At 40.1% G+C, this 18,486-nt stretch overlaps 2 protein-coding genes across 8 annotated transcripts in view; one reads left to right on the top strand and one right to left on the bottom strand.

Moving 5' to 3' along the window:
- Window positions 1-838: 838 nt before the first annotated feature.
- On the bottom strand, window positions 839-5,009 carry serpinh1b (serpin peptidase inhibitor, clade H (heat shock protein 47), member 1b). Of its 3 annotated transcripts, XM_057839529.1 has the most exons (8): window positions 4,876-5,009; window positions 4,410-4,441; window positions 3,799-3,948; window positions 3,528-3,720; window positions 2,747-3,017; window positions 2,307-2,405; window positions 1,990-2,222; window positions 839-1,686 (listed from the first exon to the last, which is right to left on the bottom strand). In XM_057839529.1, exons 3-8 carry the CDS (start codon window positions 3,915-3,917, stop codon window positions 1,384-1,386), a joined length of 1,218 nt encoding a protein of 405 aa, XP_057695512.1. In that variant the 5' UTR covers window positions 3,918-3,948; window positions 4,410-4,441; window positions 4,876-5,009; the 3' UTR covers window positions 839-1,383. The 3 variants fall into 3 exon arrangements, with proteins under 3 accessions (XP_057695512.1, XP_057695514.1, XP_057695513.1); XM_057839531.1 differs by lacking the exon at window positions 4,410-4,441 and having other exon boundaries at window positions 4,876-4,908; XM_057839530.1 differs by lacking the exons at window positions 4,410-4,441; window positions 4,876-5,009 and having other exon boundaries at window positions 3,799-4,286.
- A 12,218-nt stretch (window positions 5,010-17,227) lies between these two features.
- gdpd5b (glycerophosphodiester phosphodiesterase domain containing 5b) overlaps window positions 17,228-18,486 on the top strand; it is a 75,940-nt gene continuing 74,681 nt past the window's right edge. For 2 of the 5 annotated variants that reach the window (XR_009063446.1, XM_057838572.1), the window contains exon 1: window positions 17,229-17,645. The gene's annotated coding sequence lies outside the window, so the exon portion shown is untranslated. Of the gene's footprint in view, window positions 17,646-18,486 lie in introns of all 5 variants that reach the window. The other 3 variants (XR_009063447.1, XM_057838574.1, XM_057838573.1) reach the window with 2 other exon arrangements.

The raw sequence follows: 18,486 nt of genomic DNA, 5'->3' as shown, positions 1-18,486 counted from the left end.
TTCAAGAGGTGCCGGATCTCTTTCCGGCAGGATCCGGCACAAATTAACCCCTGGTCGGCTGTGAATGGCTCCAGCTCATGGATGGACGCGTAAATATGAATCACATCATAGTGTACTTTTTTTCTACAACATCATAGTATACTTTTTTTCTACAACAACACCACCTGCTGGATCTGTTGGGGCCTACTCACACAAGGAAACATTCACCACTGGTTGCTGCTATTTCCTTACTATTGCTTTCATTTTTGCTTAACCCTGGTTTACAGAGACATAAATACTGTACAGCAGACGTCAACTAAATCCATTTTTATACCCAAGCTCATCAGTTTTATTTACGTAAATTCTTATCAAGAGGTATAACCCTTGATATTTTGATAGTTGTTCATGAGCATAACTTAATAAAACGAAAGTTATTTTCTATATTGTTCATTTTCTTTAAAGTTAAAAAATGCAATAACATATTATACATTTAACAAACAAACAAAAAAAGGTTATACAAAATGTGTATCTTACTGGTTTATTTATTTTTTAACATAGGGTGTCACTCATTGCACTTTAGATATTTGCATATTTTTTGTATTTAGTAGGTTTTCTCTGATGTTACAAAATTAAAAAATGGTAAAGACAGTCTTCCTAATTAAATGAGTCACAAAGATAGATCATATGAATTAGTGTCTGTAGTTCCCATGTGCACCGTGAGGATCCTACACTGTTATTTAGTCTAGAAGTGATTGAACAAGTCAAGCATGACATTCTTGGGATAGTTGACTGCATCAGATAATCCCCAGCAGTCACATCTCCACACTCATCCTCAACATGGGAAAGTCATCCACCGAAAAATTGTTATCCCTTTATTTTAAACCAAAAAATAAATAAAAATAGTATGGCTTTTGTCTTTTTTATCTTTTTTAATTAAAAAATGACATTTGTTCACAATCACACAATTCCAACAGCATTTATGTGGACAGCAATGAGTGTGCGAGGCATATAAACATAAATTACATGCAAACCTTTTAAATGCAGATTTTTCTTGTCATATTCAGTGCAGGTTTAAGACAAAAGGTGTATATTGAGGAGTGTTTTGTAAAAACTGGCAAAAATAACATTTTTAAACATAAGGCATGAGAACAAATGGATCATTGCTTAATGTCTGCTAACAATATTAACAGGCAGCAAAGAGAGATGTCATACTTAATCTAAATAGTCAAAATCTCAATGAGGCTCATATTTGGACAAAAAAATTCAAATCAAAAGAGTTTGTCACAAAAGCTCAGATATTCAGTCCACAGTCTGCCTTTATGGAATGTGTTCCTGAGGTAACACTGGGGGGGGGGCAGTTTTCATGACAAAGTTTCACACTTAAAACCTAAACTGATATCAACATTATAGCTCATCGCGCATCTTATCTCCATTAGGTCGAACCACACGGCCAATGTATAGGATGGACTTTGTCTTGTTGTCCTTTACCAGGAAAATGAAAGGGTGATCTACATAAAAAAGCTTAGGGTCCCTCAGCTTGTCCGTTCCAAAGATGCTAGTGTCGAACGGGTTGCCGTCTGTAGTCAACTCCAGAGCAGACGCATGGAAGAAGTCAGAGAGGTAAAGGTCCTTCTTTCCGGAGATGTTGGACAAATCTGCCTTGGCCTTGTCCACTGCTTCAGTCAGGCCCAGCTCAGCCAGATGTTTCTGCAGAGAGATGGAGACAATCACACTCAATTGAGCAAAAAAACAACAACCTTAAAGTTTTTTTTTTTTTACATAATAAAACAATCAATGTAAGGTTTATACAGTAGGTACTCTAATTGCTTATGCGTGCCACAAACCTTTACTAAATGAGTAACCCTATTTCAACTAAAAAAGCAGAAGATACATTTAAAAATAATAATGATTAAAAGAAAAATTATGCAGGGGTTTAACTCTGCCAAACAAGGAAAATTCTGAGAAAACAATGGCATTGTAACACTACCACATGATCAGCCCCCATCTTACCTGCAGGTTGTGGCTGACTTCCATGGTGACTTTGGGCAGTGAGATGGCCACGGCCCTATTCTGCATCTTGCTGAGCCAAGTGTCCACCTGTGTCTTGGTTAGCAGTTTTTCCAGGCGTTCCAGGGGTTCCAAATGGTATGGCATGATGAGAATCATAGAGGCTTGCTTCTGGCCAAGAGGCATGTCCAGAATGTAGAGACGGTTCTGCACATCTTCATAGAAGTCGTAAAGACCTACAGAGAACCCAGACAGAACGATTGAATCTCTTGTCTTAAAAAAAATAACGCCGTGAAAAAGAAATAATTGAGGAAACATACCTGTGCGGTGCATCATGGGAACTGAAACTGTGAAAGAGCGGGTCACCAGGAAACCACGGTTGTCCACCATCTTTTCATGGAACTTCTGATCCCAGTGAGCTTTAAAACAAAATGCAACTCACTTAGATTTCAGCTGTTCAGAATTTGTTAATGACCGCAAACCCCCACCAAGCCTGCAAAATCTGGGAGTTATAAATTCAGAGTAGATTAGCAACAAATTGTACACCTTCATAGTTACACAAATTTAATTCATCAATTCAAGGACAAAAATCACCACACAACTTTACTTTCTGCTATCTTAATGCTAACACACGAGGCGAACATGATTTGAGATGTCTTTTGAGTTACAAGTGTTGTCATGGAGCAATTAAAACTTCTGCTACAGTTCAATGAAAAAATGAGCTTGTGGGAATAAATCAAATACCAATAAATCTACTCACGCTTAAAAAACATAGCATTGACGATCATGGCCCCGTCGGTGTTGACCACCTCTTTGGTAATTTCTGGCAGCTTGCCGCCGGTCGACTTAGCTGCCCACTCATTGATGGAGTTTACCGCACTCCTCTTGTCACGGAAGTTTATTTTTGAATGTTCGTAGTTGTAGTGCTTCTTGCTGGTTTTCACAAAGTCGTCGGCAAAAGCCACCGAACTGGGCCCGTAGAGGCGGTTGTTGATTTTCCATGTGGTGTTGCGCGTTTTGGCATCGCTCACCTGTGGATAGACCACATAGGAACTTTGATATCGTTTGGGGTATATGAAATGGTCTACAATTTGCCAACTACCGGTACTTTTTTATAGCGTTTATGTAGGCTCAGAAACATGTTTAGTGGCATGATTGATGTTTGATGAGTGTACTTAAATTTCGAATGCCATTTATTGTCATTGTACATTGTATAAGATAGGAGAGCTTTCTCCTGGAAGGTAAGGATATGTTTTTCTAAAGTATGCTTGGGACATTGAATATTGCTTGTCGTAGTAAGAGGGGGTACACTTATGAATAGGCATTGCTAGACAATAGCCATATATTGGGATACACTAACTGTGGGTATTAGCAAATCAGTCTTATTAATGAGTTCTCCACTGCTTACACACACACCCTGCTCGTCATACCCAAATCGGGCCTGACTTCCCCCTTCATGATTTATTGGTTAGTAGGTGTATCCCCTTTTCACAAGGTGCCCTCTTTTCAAAAAGGAAAATTAAAGATATTGCTTGTCGTACCTCTGAGAGCAGCTCAGAGAGGCCCACGTGCAGATGCTCGTCCTTGAGTTTGTCTGCATGCAGCAAGGTTTTGGCCTGTGAGGAGGTGGATGATTTTCCCCCGAGGGCGACTATTCCCAGCGAGGAGGCAAGCACCACAGGTGAGATCAGGATATTCTCCGTCTCCTTCACCTTTGCCATGTTGTGGTAGAGGCTGCAGAGAAAATGAAGGACTGTTTGTCAAAAGATGAGGATGAACTAGGATTCTAATGGATTGTCATTGCCCACTGACCTAAAGGCCAAATTTGCGCTGTTGTCAGCCAGTGTTAACGCATGGCCACTCAACTTCTTGTCCTCAGCAGAGGCCGCAAGAGTAAGCAGGCAAAGAGCTACGAGGTTTCTCATCCACATCCTGTTGGTCTACTAAAGTAGTTGCAATGGCCTGCAAACGAACAGCAAGTTTAGTGTGTGTCTCCATGGGAATCAAATCAAATGTCCTTTATTGCATGTTCAAAGTATGGGTATGATCAGTATTAAAAGGGATGCCCTCATTTTGGTTTGAGGCGAGGTCAGGAGGAGGATTACCGTCCAGCAGACATTTTACTCGCCACGTCAGCAGCAGCATCTGGAGTTGCCACCCATTCAGTGCTTACACCAAGATGTAATCCGACACCTCTTTCTGTTTTCTTTTATATATGATTTCGCAAATTAACATTTTTAATGTGTTGGGATGCTTTTTCAAAAACCAGCGGTCTAATCACTCCCAACTGCCTGCTTAAATTTAACCACACAGACATCTTTTCAAACCTCCTTTGTGAATGGCACAGGATGTCTTTATACGGAAACCATTGATATACTGCAGAAATCAGAGGACATTACTTTCACACATTTTCATATATATACCTTGAGATCTTTTGATGTCTGTGATTTTCATTCTGAAAGACAAGAGGTGTATGTAGTAATCCCCATAAAGGTGGCTGTAAAACATGATTGTGTAAATTCTTGACTGCCTTTAGGACTTTAAAAAACTAAATTTTCCTCTTGGAAAAAAATTCAGGATATGGCTGTGTCACATTTATGCAACACAGTTCCAAATGTTAACTGCAAATCTGATTGCTGATGGATTAAAGATAAGAAAAATAAAAGATTGTGTCGCAAAATTGGAGGCATTGAGTAGTTGCATTCAGATTTAAAGTGAATAAAATATTAAATCTAAGCAACTGCAATAGGAAATATTAAAAAAAAAAAAAAAAAAAAAGGGGGGGGGGGGGGATTCTGTGACTTTAAAGCAGTCAAACAAAGCAGTCTTATTCAAGCTCCCCCTGCATTCCATCCTGCAAATAGAAGTATGTTATCTTCTTATCCTTACCTGGCAACAATCTGCAGTGCTACTCCTCTCAGCTGTGTCCAGCGGATAGTTCAACTCAGGCTAAAACTCCCTCTCTATATAAAGGCAGAGGAAGAACTTTCTAGAAGTGGGAATGGGATATTCAAATAGCTTTGTCGGGAAGGTGGGAGGCCGGCCATCCCCCTCTGGAATTCCGAAACAGTCAACTGATCTGGGTTCAGTTATGAAAGTTTTTGCCAGGCAAATGCACTTCTTAGAAATCTGATTCTGGATCAGTTGCGGTTGATGGTGCACAAAACTACTTTCAGGCCTCTTTTCCTTCTTGCAGCTTTCTGATTCAATCTTCTACTTTGGTTTCATCATGTATAAAATGACGTTTTTCCTAAAGTTTGAATATGAAATTAGTTGCTATTACAAATACAAAGGCATTGTATACTGAATGCAAAGTTCCCATTTGCATAATCTGATTGCTTTGGCATTCAGAAACTGCAAAATTCATCCTCTAGTAGATTTGCCTGTATGTAAAAGGAAAAAATGTACCATGTTTCATTAACCCAATTACTTCAATCTCAACTATGAACTGTAAAAACTCTCCCTGTTGCCGTGATTCACACATGATGTAAAAAACCCTTCCCCCATCAGTGCCACGTCAATCCAACTCAGCTGGCCACTGGGTGGAAAGATGGGGTGTATCAAAATTACGTAAATTGAAGAGTCAAGGCTCAAAATACTTACTATGCTCTGCACAAACAGCATTACCATTACATTGTTTTCACTACATCATTACATTGTCATTACACAAAGTTTTAGCTGGGATAGGCTCCAGCACTTCCGCGACCCTCGTGAGGAAAAGCTGCATGGAAAATGAATGAATGAATGAATGAAACAACTGAATCGAAAATCATTTTCCCCCAATGAAGTTTAAAGGACAAGACAAAATTGTCTTTTAAGTATGCTATCATGTAATTGAATTCTATTATATTGATGTGTCAGACATTTCCACACATCATTTAAGGAATTTGTTGAATCTCTGTATGCCAAACTACTTTTCATTTGCAATCCCTTGTTCTGCAAAACATCTTTACAAACCATTTCATTTCAAGGTAATAGAGATTTGACCAGTTTACAAAATGTCTGTGCTGCTGTTCACTAGTAACAAAGTGTTGTTACACAGGTGGGAGAGAATTAATAATTAATTAATAATCTTAACATTTGGGCCTGCTTCTCTTGCAGTGTTTTGTTGAAAGCAGCTGCTGGTTACCCACAGTTTTGTAGAGTGTATCACTTCAATTGTGTTTGAAAGAAGGGTTAATGATGCAATTCTGCTGGACCTTTGAGTTAAAGTCTAAACTCACAAACTGTAACAACCCCCCACCTAAATAAATCCACACCACCCCCGAGGGATTGGCTGGTTTACCCGACAGTTTGCGCTGAAATTCCTCATCTGGGGTTTCAAACATGTCTGGTCAAATCTTCTAATACACATTATCTACAGTGGAAAATATTGCGCCTTTTATGGTACCATTAAGTATTATCAAAAGGGGAAAATGAAGGGAAATGGATGCAACAACACAACTATAAGTGTTTTTCTATCATTCAGAGACAAAAGGGGTCATTGTTACTTTGACTTTATGCGCTTCCATGTGTGACTTCCACAAAAACCTTCAACAGCAACATACACAAGTCCAAGCAAGCAAATAACATTATGGCATTCTTACACAAATACACACATGCATGCACATTCCCACAGCCCCACCCCCCCACACACAGACACACACGTGTCAGTCTTATGTGAGTGTTGAGGTCCATTCCAAAATCAGAATTAAAATATTGCCTTATAAATATATATAATGCATTTTATTTGTTTTCCGTGGCTTGACTAATTGTATTGTAACCGAACTGCATCACACAACGATATGCTTCTCATGAGTATTTTTTTTTCTTTCTTCCTTTCTTTCTTTGTTTGTTTTTTTCTTTATGTGTATGTGTTTTGTTTGTTTTTTAATGCCATTTTAGCTATTTAAGGCAGAGTAAAGCACTACTATATTATATAGAAAGCCCCTTTGATTTCAACCAAATGTTGCGTTGCATTAAGAAATAATGATCACTAGATGGTGCTCAAAGCCACCTAATCAATGACACGTGTCATATGTAATGTTGCATCATTTGTGAACTGCATAACTCCCTGATATACTAGTACTGTATACCCAACTAATGTGTACCTGCCCCGTTTTAAGGATGATGTCAACAAATGCACATTCTGCAAGACTGAACCTAAAAACGAGACTCATTTGTTTTAATATTGCCCCATTAGAGCAGTTTTGGACCGATCTTCAAAAATATATTTTATTTCAAACCAAACAAAAGGTTGAATTAAAAGGAAAAACAATCATTACTGCATTTGAATCCAAAGATAAAATAAATATATATACAATATTAAATCTTTATATACAGTGGAGCAAATAAGTATTTAGTCAACCACTTATTGTGAAAGTTCTCCCACTTGAAAATAATAGAGAGGCCTGTAATTGTCAACATGGGTAAACCTCAACCACGAGAGACAGAACGTCCATCCATCCATTATCTTCCGATTAGTCCGGGGTCGGGTCGCGGGGGCAGCAGCTTTAGCAGGGAAGCCCAGACTTCCCTCTCCCCAGCGACTTCAGCCAGCTCCTCCGGCAGGATTCCAAGGCGTTCCCAGGCCAGCCGAGCGACATAGTCTCTCCAGCGTGTCCTGGGTCGACCCCGGGGCCTCCTGCCGTTGGGACATGCCCGGAACACCTCTCCAGGGAGGCGTCCAGGAGGCATCCGAACTAAATGCCCGAGCCACCTCAACTGGCTCCTCTCAACGCGGAGGAGTAGCGGCTCGACACCAAGCCCCTCCCGGATGACCGAGCTTCTCACCCTATCTCTAAGGGAGAGCCCGGACACCCTGCGGAGGAAACTCATTTCGGCCGCTTGTATCCGGGATCTTGTTCTTTCGGTCACGACCCACAGCTCGTGACCATAGGTTAGGGTAGGAACGTAGATCGACCGGTAAATCGAGAGCTTCGCCTTTTGGCTCAGCTCCTTCTTCACCACAACGGACTGGTGCAGAGTCCGCATCACTGCAGACGCTGCACCGATCCGCCTGTCAATCTCCCGCTCCCTCCTACCCTCACTCGTGAACAAGACCCCAAGATACTTGAATTCCTCCACTTGGGGCAGGATCTCATCCCCGACCCGGAGAGGGCACTCCACACTTTTCCGGCTGAGGACCATGGTCTCGGATTTGGAGGTGCTGATCTTCATCCCAACCGCTTCACACTCGGCCGCGAACCGCCCCAGTGAGAGTTGGAGGTCACGGCTTGATGAACCCAACAGCACCACATCATCTGCAAAAAGCAGAGATGCAATGCTGAGGCCACCAAACCGGACACCCTCAACGCTTCGGCTGCGCCTAGAAATTCTGTCCATAAAAATTATGAACAGAATCGGTGACAAAGGGCAGCCTTGGCGGAGTCCAATCCTCACTGGGAACAAATTCGACTTACTGCCGGCAATGCGGACCAGACTCTGACACCGGTCGTACAGGGACCGAACAGCCCTTACCAAGGGGCTCGGTACCCCGTACTCCCGGAGCACCCTCCACAGGACTCCCCTAGGCACACGGTCGAACGCCTTCTCCAAATCCACAAAACACATGTGGACTGGTTGGGCGAACTCCCATGCACCCTCGAGGACCCTGCCGAGCACCCCTGAATAGACTTTACCGGGGAGGCTGAGGAGTGTGATCCCTCTATAATTGGAACACACCCTCCGGTCCCCCTTTTTAAAAAGGGGGACCACCACCCCGGTCTGCTAATCCAGAGGCACTGTCCCCGATGTCCACGCAATGTTGTAGAGGCATGTCAGCCATGACAGCCCTACAACATCCAGAGCCTTTAGGAACTCCAGGCGGATCTCATCTACCCCAGGGGCCTTGCCACCGAGGAGCAGAGACAGAACGTGGGGGGAAAAAAACAGAAAAAAATCACATTGTGTGATTTTTAAAGAATTTATTTGCAAATCATGGTGGAAAATAAGTATTTGGTCAATACCAAAAGTTCATATCAATACTTTGTTATGTGCCCTTTGTTGGCAATAACGGAGGCCAAATGTTTTCTGTAACTCTTCACAAGCTTTTCACACACTGTTGCTGGTATTTTGGCCCATTCCCCCATGCAGATCTCCTCTAGAGCAGTGATGTTTTGGGGCTGTCGTTGGGCAAGACAAACGTTCAACTTCCTCCACAGATTTTCTATGGGGTTGAGATCTGGAGACTGGCTAGGCCAGTCCAGGACCTTGAAATGCTTCTTACAATGCCACTCCTTTGTTGCCCTGGCTGTGTCATTGTCATGCTGAAAGACCCAGCCACGTCTCATCTTCAATGCCCTTGCTGATAGAATAGAATAGAATAGAATAGAATAGAATAGAATAGAATAGAATAGAATAGAATAGAATAGAATAGAATAGAACACCTTTATTGTAATTACGGGAGATTTTCACTCAAAATCTCTCGATACATGGCCCCATTCATTCTTTCCTTTACACAAATCAGTCGTCCTGGTCCCTTTGCAGAATAACAGCCCCAAAGCATGATGTTTCCACCCCAATGCTTCACAGTGGGTATGGTGTTCTTCGGATGCAATTCAGTATTCTTTCTCCTCCAAACACGAGAACCTGTGTTTCTACCAAAAAGTTCTATTTTGGTTTCATCTGACCATAACCAGTTCTCTTCTGGATCATCCAAATGCTCTCTAGTGAACCTGGAGTGTGACTGACTAAGTTGTGGACAGGTGTCTTTTATACCGATAATGACTTAAAACAGGTGCCATTAATACAGGTAATGAGTGGAGCCTCGTTAGACCTCGTTAGAAGAAGTTAGACCTCTTTGACAGCCAGAAATCTTCCTTGTTTGTAGATGACCAAATACTTATTTTCCACTCTAATTTGGAAATAAATTCTTTAAAAATCAAACAATGTGATTTTGTTTTTTGTTTTTTCACATTCTGTCTCTGATGGTTGAGGTTTACCCATGTTGACAATTACAGGCCTCTCTAATCTTTTCAAGTAGGAGACCTTGCACAATTGGTGGTTGACTAAATACTTATTTGCCCCACTGTATTGCTGGGGAAACTACCATATTCATAAATCTAAATATCAAAACGTATCCGAACTTTAAATCAGTTTTGGTTGAAATTGACTAATATTTCACATCACTTTATATGATACAAAACAGGAAATGCAAGTCTGTTAAAGAAGCTTATGCTATTTTTTTTTTTTTTGCGTATAACATGCTTTTTTTTTTTTAACTTTACATTATAATTTATTTTTATATATTTTTTTTGTATTTATTTTTATATTTCTTACTATGCAAAAGGAAAATGTTGATCAGGTTATATTCTATGTCATTTTCTGTATTGTTATTTGTCATTTAATATGTTCTATTTTTCAATCTAAAAAAAAAAAAAAAGACCTGCATAACAGTTTCAGTAAAATCAATCGACAAATGTTACCTGTATTTATTTGGAAATTCACTACACACTTACCTGCATTGATTTTCTCACTTAAACATGGGAAGCACTAAACTCTTCCTTACTCCATCCGGCCCCTTTTGACACCTTTTTGAAATACGTATGTGGAGATAAATTGAAGCTTAGCAGTTGGAACAGCTGACTGATCTATAAGCTGTGGAGGGACCAAAAATGCCAATATAGTAAAACCTGTGTCAGATTGAGCTTCCCTGTGGGTTTACAGTACATGTTCAACTTGAAATTTGTGTTGTTGTAATTTATTATTAGCAGTATCTCTCAGTGGTTGGTAGCAATGGTTTACGCAGCCATGTCAGGCAAATTTGCCTAGGGCCATCACAGTAGGTAGGGATGACCAATAAATTAAACCAGTGGTTCTCGAAGTGTGGTAGGCCTCGCTCCGGTATATTACGTGGAAGAATCACTGAATAAAATGGTCAACCTGTCTTCAAACACTTTTTTCTTTTTTTTAATTGAATACAGTACATCTATTACTGAGCTTCGCTAGCATGGAGGTGGGACCGAGGGATGCTGAAAATGCAGGCGAGAGAGGGATGTTTCTCAATGCGTATACACCAAGAAAGCCATGCTGGCATGGATAATTAGTTTGTGTAGGCATCGGAAACAAGCTATAATGGTAGCATCCATGTTCCCTGGTGTAACAAGTAGATGTAGTTGATTGACAGTTGGCAATTAAGCAGGGGAGGATTTGAGCACAGTCAACAGGCACGTCTACAACGTCTCAGATCTGATAAACGCACCCTATTTTTCCCTAAACTTTATTGGATGAATTTGCAATGTTTTTATCAATTCAAATTTAGCCTGCTTGTTAAGACCATTTTTGTATTTGGCCCAGTCAATTAAGATATTGATGTTGACTTCCATTTTACAGGATGTTAGACTCCACATGAATATGCAATCCCACGATAGCCTAATTTACAGCTGTCTTCCTCGGAAATCAGAATAGTCCACGCAATACATAACCACAATTTTTTATAGTAGCTTGGTATTGCAAATAATTTCATGACAATTGGTTTGACATCATTAATGCATACATTTGCTTAGAAATTGTCATTTTAAGTTGTTATTACCTGGAGAAAAACAACTTTAAAGTCGTTGAATAAAGAATTGCTCACAACAGAATTAGGATTATTCTCCAAGTGGATTCAACATTTTTCGCCGCTGATTTCTGGGGAGATGATTTAATGTTACATCTCAGCAACTCAGATCCAACTTATTCTTAGTTGTTGCATTTTTTCAGTATGTATCTTAAAACATAATTCATGCATTCAGAAACACGATGGAAAAGACATGACAGGGCATTTCAACTATATTTGCAATAGGACTATTTGATGGCCTTCAATGAAATCCGCATTTTTCTCTCCTTTGACTCATTGGGCAGGTCAAAACATGTTACAACCAACTTTAATTTGCAAAACACATGTAAACAGATCTGTGGTGGTTTGCCCACATTATTATGTTTAATGTTCAGAAGGTATCACGAGAAGAGTGTAGTGTTTGGTTAATATTTGTTGTGTCCTTAATACTGATTCTGAAATCCACTGAGTATGTAAATTACACAGTTGTGTGCTATATATAACGTCTTTCCATGTATAATTTTTTTCCCTATAATTCCTGTGACATTGTTAAGAAGTGAGTTAAATACAGGGGTGAACGTGGACCGGAAGCACTCAGTACATACCCAAGTGTTAACAACAAGCCTAATAAAGTGCTTGTGTAGCGTAATTCATTTCCACCGATATTTAATATTCATTTATTTATTCTACGTAGTTCTTCCCAGCATCTCTCTGTGACAAGTCGCGTTGCTGTGCACATGCAGGCAGCAAAAAATAAAAATGAAAAAATAAATGAATGTTTTTTTTTTTTAATAAATAAATAAATAAATAAATAAGCTGGACTCTGCTTTCCGTTCAATGGTCTGACATACTGACATGTGATCAGTATGGATAGTTAGCTCTGATTGGTTCAAATGCATGTTTTTTTTTTGGAACAACAAACGGGGGGGATACATGCTTGTTGAATTATAAGGTCAATGCAACAGCAAATTGATCAGATCTTTAAGAGAAAGGAAAGAGCTGAGGTTTATTTTATTTGAGAGGTTCAGAACATTTTCCATGTCAATGTGCACATTTTACTTATTTTTGTTCATTTATGTGAGGCTACTCATTTATTTCATTATAATTAATTAAAAAAAAAAAAAGTGAACGTTTGCTTTAGCTTCGAAATATATTCCATTTCACTGTGCATAATGTAAGTCATTTGTACTTATTCTTTTTGTTAATGTATGTTTCTTATATCATCATTAATTGAAAAAATTATTTTTAAAAAAGTCAATGTTTACATTATCTTCTATTTTAAATGTTCCTGAATAGTTAAAATTGAGGTTTTGCTTTTATTGGTTTTGAGGAAATGAGGGACAATAAAAATTAGGGTTTTAGATCGAATTTTGTAAATCACTGAAAAATACAATTTTGAATTGAAATTAATTTCTCATTTATGCCTTGTTCCGGTGTAATGCAGTAGCCTAATGCATGTGTAAAACATTGCATTCATTCATTCATTTTCCAAGCCGCTTATCCTCACGAGGGTCATGGGGGCGCTGGAGCCAATCCCAGTTAACTATGGGCAGGATGCGTGGTACACCCTGAATTGGTTGCCAGCCAATAGCAGGGCACAAGGAGACGAACAACCATTCCCGCGGATACTCAAACCTAGGGACATTTTAGAGTGTTCGATCAGCCTACCATGCATGTTTTTGGGATAGGGGGTGGTGGGTGGACCTGAGTGCCTTGAGAAATCCTACGCAGGCACAGGAAGAACAAGCAAACTCCACAAAGGAAGGCTGAAGCCCGAGATTGAACCCTCAGAACTCTGAGGCAAACGTGCTAACCACTGTGTGTGTGTGAAACCTGTTGTGTTTTATTGTGCGTTATATTTATAACTGTGCTAAAAGCAGTTTTTGCATTTCACTGGTTTTAGGAGGTTTAAGCCCCGGTGGTCGAAAATGTCACTTCATGTAAATAACTTTCCTATATACAGTGGGGCAAATAAGTATTTAGTCAACCACTAATTGTGCAAGTTGTCCCACTTGAAAATATTAGCGAGGCCTGTAATTGGCAACATGGATAAACCTCAACCATGAGAGACAGAATGTGGAAAGAAAAACAGAAAATCACATTGTTTGATTTTTAAAGAATTTATTTGCAAATCATGGTGAAAAATAAGTATTTGGTAAATACCAAAAGTTCATCTCAATACTTTGTTATGTACCCTTTGTTGGCAATAACAGAGGCCAAACGTTTTCTGTAACTCTTCACAAGCTTTTCACACACTGTTGCTGGTATTTTGGCCCATTCCTCCATGCAGATCTCCTCTAGAGTAGTGATGTTTTGGGGCAGTCATTGGGCAACACAGACTTTCAACTCCCTCCACAGATTTTCTATGGGGTTGAGATCTGGAGACTGGCTAGGCCAGTCCAGGACCTTGAAATGCTTCTTACGACGCCACTCCTTTGTTGCCCTGGCTGTGTGTTTGGGATCATTGTCATGCTGAAAGACCCAGCCACATCTCATCTTAGATGCCCTTGCTGATGGAAGGAGATTTTCACTCAAAATCTCTCGATACATGGCCCCATTCATTCGTTCCTTTACACCAGGGGTGCTCAAGTCCAGTCCTCGAGAGCCCCCATCCAGCTTGTTTTCCATTTCTCCCTCCTCCAACACACCTGACTCAAATAATCAGGATTATTATCAGGCTTCTGCAGAGCTTGCTGATGAGCTGATCATTTGATTCAGGTGTGTTCAAGGAGGGAGACATGGAAAACAAGTTGGATAGAGGCTCTCGAGGACCGGACTTGGGCACCCTTGCTTTACATTGATCAGTCGTCCTGGTCACTTTGCAGAAAAACAGCCCCAAAGCATTATCTTTCCACCCCCATGCTTCACAGTGGGAATGGTGTTCTTCGGATGCAATTTAATATTTTTTCTCCTCCAAACACAAGAACCCGTGTTTCTACCAAAAACTTCTATTTTGGTTTCATCTGATCATAACACATTCTCCCAGTCCTCTTCTGGATCATCCAAATGCTCTCTAGCGAACCGCAGACGGGCCTGGACGTATACTTTCTTCAGCAGGGGGACACGTCTGGCAGTGCAGGATTTGAGTCCCGGTGGTGCGTTGTGTTACTGATAGTAACGTATGTTACTGTGGTCCCAGCAGCTCTCTGTAGGTCATTCACTAGGTCCCCCCGTGTGGTTCTGGGATTTTTGCTCACCGTTCTTGTTATCATTTTGACGCCACGGGGTGAGATCTTGCATGGAGCCCCAGATTATCAGTGGTCTTGTACAGTATGTCTTCCATTTTCTAATAATTGCTCCCACAGTTGATTTCTTAACACCAAGCGTTTTACCTATTGCAGATTCAGTCTTCCCAGCCTGGTGCAGGTCTACAATTTTGTCTCTGGTGTCCTTCGACAGCCCTTTGGTCTTGGTCATCGTGGAGTTTGGAGTATGACTGACTGAGATTGTGGACAGGTGTCTTTTATACCGATAATGAGTTAAAACGGGTGCCATTAATACAGGTAACGAGTGGAGCCTCGTTAGACTTCGTTAGAAGAAGTTAGACCTCTTTGACTGCCGGAAATCTTGCATGTTTGTAGGAGACCAAATATTTATTTTCCATTCTAATTTGGAAATAAATTCTTTAAAAATCAAATAATGTGATTTTCTGTTTTTTTTTTTTTTCACGTTCTGTCTCTCATGGTTGAGGTTTACCCATGTTGACAATTACAGGCCTCTCTAATCTTTTCAAGTGGGAGAAATTGCACAATTGGTGGTTGACTAAATACTTATTTGCCCCACTGTATGAATTTAAAATTAAGACTTTCCCAGTAAAATGTTGTCTATTAAAAGTTGTAAAGCAATAAAACAAATAACAAAAATGAATTAAACGAACAAAAAATATTTCTATAATGGGTCAAAATGATTTTTCGAGCAGATCATGTGACTAGCACCTTAGAGAAGGTCATTTTATTTGCTTAGCCAAAACTACCTGAAGACAGAAAATGCAAGATGGATATTCGTAATTTTTTCAACACACAGCTTTCAAAAGCGATAACAACTACTGAACGAGAACCAAGGATTGAATATGTGGACTATAAAATGCCAGAGAGCACCGTCAAAATGGTTTTAGGGGCCGTTTATATGGTGACTCTCCGAGAATGCAAAAAATGTAAAATTTGCATTTATATCGTTCCGTCTCCATTCGAACAATGTCGCAGTTCTGCGTGAAAACGATTTAGTATTCATGCCAGGCCCTAGGGGGCAGTGCAGATTTACAAGGCGACAGCCAAAGATGCACTTTGACCCCAACAACCTCCTCAGCCCGGAAGACAACATACACGCCCACTCCGAGCAATGGCAATTTTCTTTTGCTCCAAAAGGCACAAAAATGGAAACATTCAACATTTGCTGTTTTTAATGTTTAGTAGTACCGCTGCGCATGACCAATGTGACAGGTGCGAGTGCTGACGTAATCGGCGCTAGAGCTTTCCATTGATATGGATGCGGAGCAAGCCCCCACAATTGACTCCTTTCACTTTAGAGCCCGAATTCAATGGTTTGCGTCTTCGCCTTCTGTTTTCGCCGACACCATGTGAAAGCGAGGCCATTCCGCAACACAGTCATTGTGTCTTCGTGTCACCATGTAAACTGCCCCTCAGTTTGCCCCACTAAAGACGTTAATTGTACAACAGAGCCACCACCGGGCTCACCATATTTAATGGATGACGATATTGGCCAAGCATAGCTGTCCTAAGCAGCCTGATTTAGAATTCCCCACAAAAATGATAGGAAACAAAAAAAATGCTCATTTTCAACATATTTACATAAATATTCCAGGCTGGACTATTTAGTCTAAAAAGAATGCGGAATTGCGGCGTCTACTTCTCTACTATGTAAGACAGAAAAACGCGCGCGCTCACACACACAGTTGGGATGCCTGTATGTACGCCCATGGGCTAAGCTACTATCCGAGCATATATCTTGTAAATTCATTTTATTGCTGTCACTGTGTTTCGGAGTCGTCAAAATATTTTGCTCCCCCTAAAAGTCAAACTCCGTCTATGACTCACGGTGCAGCTCAATTGTGTTGAGTAATAAAGGAAGTCCGACATGCTGACAATTTCTCAAATTATGCTTGCAAATTGAGTTGTGATGTACAGTCTGTACAGTATGTCACTGAGTGAGTGAGCCATTCGTTTATTTTTCTTAACAAAGTCCCAATTTTTAGAACACAGAGATTTATTTTGAAATCTGACGATTGCAGCTAATGTGCCAGTGAGCGGGTTATAATTTGTGATAGTGGGGTTGGTTGGGGGGTCAACTTCACAACTGGTCTCTCTGAAAAATGTATTAAAGGGAAGGATCGAGAAGGCAAATGCGTACTCGTGTGCCTTTCATATAATCTTATCTCTCAATGTCAACACGGTTTTATTTGATAAACAGACAGCAAACACTACTAGAACATGCCTGTTTAGCTACTCGCCTCTGACTGGTGTTGCATTCAAGTTACCTCAGATTTCTTGGCGTTATATACTCACGTGACGGTAAAACTACAACGACACATATTCAGAACAAGGAACGAAGAATACAATTCCAATAACATACTTTCACATATTGTTTTATAAAGCCGTAAAACTATATTAATGTACAGTTAAAAGACTGAAACCCAGATTTACGATGTACATTGAACGCACAGGCCAGCCTGGGAGTAAAGTCAGTTTGGTGACGCTCTTCGCTGGAAAGCAGCAGATAAAAAGCACAGACACCCCTCCTATCTTTTAGTGCTACCAATTATTTGAGCAGCAGGCGAATCGGCCCCCACGCCGAAGAGAACGAAGGAGCTACGGTTAACGGGAGGTTCCTTTAGAGGGCGAAGGGGTTGAATGAAAAATCTGTCTTATAAAATAGAAAAAACAAAACGTAAGCATTCGCGAAGCTTGTTTGCCATTTCTTCCTTTTTTCTTTCCTTTTTTTCTTTTTTTTCTAGTCTACGGGTAACAATTCTAGAATTTGACTGCAATTTAAATTCCCACCCACCACTCGTCCCTTCGCTTTTAAATACATCACTCACCTCCACTTGTCGGGGGGGTGTTTCGCCAGGAAGCAGGAGGAAATTCCTCTCTGACCTGGAGGAAAAGTGGGCGCACACCGCAGACAGGTGAGTAAATTAAACAACTTGTCAAACTCCTACATGTTTGAATTGTATTGTTGTTATTGCTCCTTTATATTCAAACTTTTCCATTACATCTAGAACTACAATAACTATGATTCGCCAACAATTTTTTATTTGCAAACTCAAGGCCAGTGGGCCAGATCAGGGCCATTATTTCATCTTATATGTCCTGCTAATGCTTTCTTGGCATAATGTATGTTAAAAGTTAACAAAATGTTCTAATTGACAGAGAAGCTTCCCTGAGACCAACGTAGCGATTAACCGCCAACTTTAGACTATTGTAAAACTGTTTTTTGGTTATGTAAAATACTCAGTGATTTTTGCAATTCTTAGTAGGGCTGATAGAACATTGTGTTAAGCTTACTACATAGACCTGATAAGATAAGGAGCAAACCTAGTGCGGTTCAGTTTCTGGCTAACTGATGTCAAGACAATTCAACTGCTAAAAAAAAAAAAATTTTTTTTTAAATAGCAGAACAACTGCTACTTTTCCCTGACATTTAAATAGCCAGGGTCTTTGCTGTTTTGGTCAAAGCAATATCAAATACAATGTTTTTTTTATGGCGTAATAATTTACACAGTTAAAACTCTTACCTGAAAAGTAAACTATTGCTTATTAGTTATTGCTTTCTTAGTACAGTATATTCAATGTCAACTAAAAGTTTATATTAAAAAAAAAGTATAATATATTTAGCAAATGGTCACATCATTTACAATAAGATACCGCAAGCAACACGTCACTTTTGCTCATTAATATTCATGACCTTAGCAATTGTTGATCGGTGGGACAACCTCCCATTTGTCCCTAAAAGTAAATGAATGGAAA

The sequence above is a fragment of the Corythoichthys intestinalis genome, chromosome 6, assembly GCF_030265065.1.
Source record: "Corythoichthys intestinalis isolate RoL2023-P3 chromosome 6, ASM3026506v1, whole genome shotgun sequence".
Lineage (NCBI taxonomy): Eukaryota > Metazoa > Chordata > Actinopteri > Syngnathiformes > Syngnathidae > Corythoichthys > Corythoichthys intestinalis.
The sequence above is the reverse complement of the archived record's forward strand: the minus strand, read 5'-3'. Positions and strand labels throughout refer to the sequence as shown.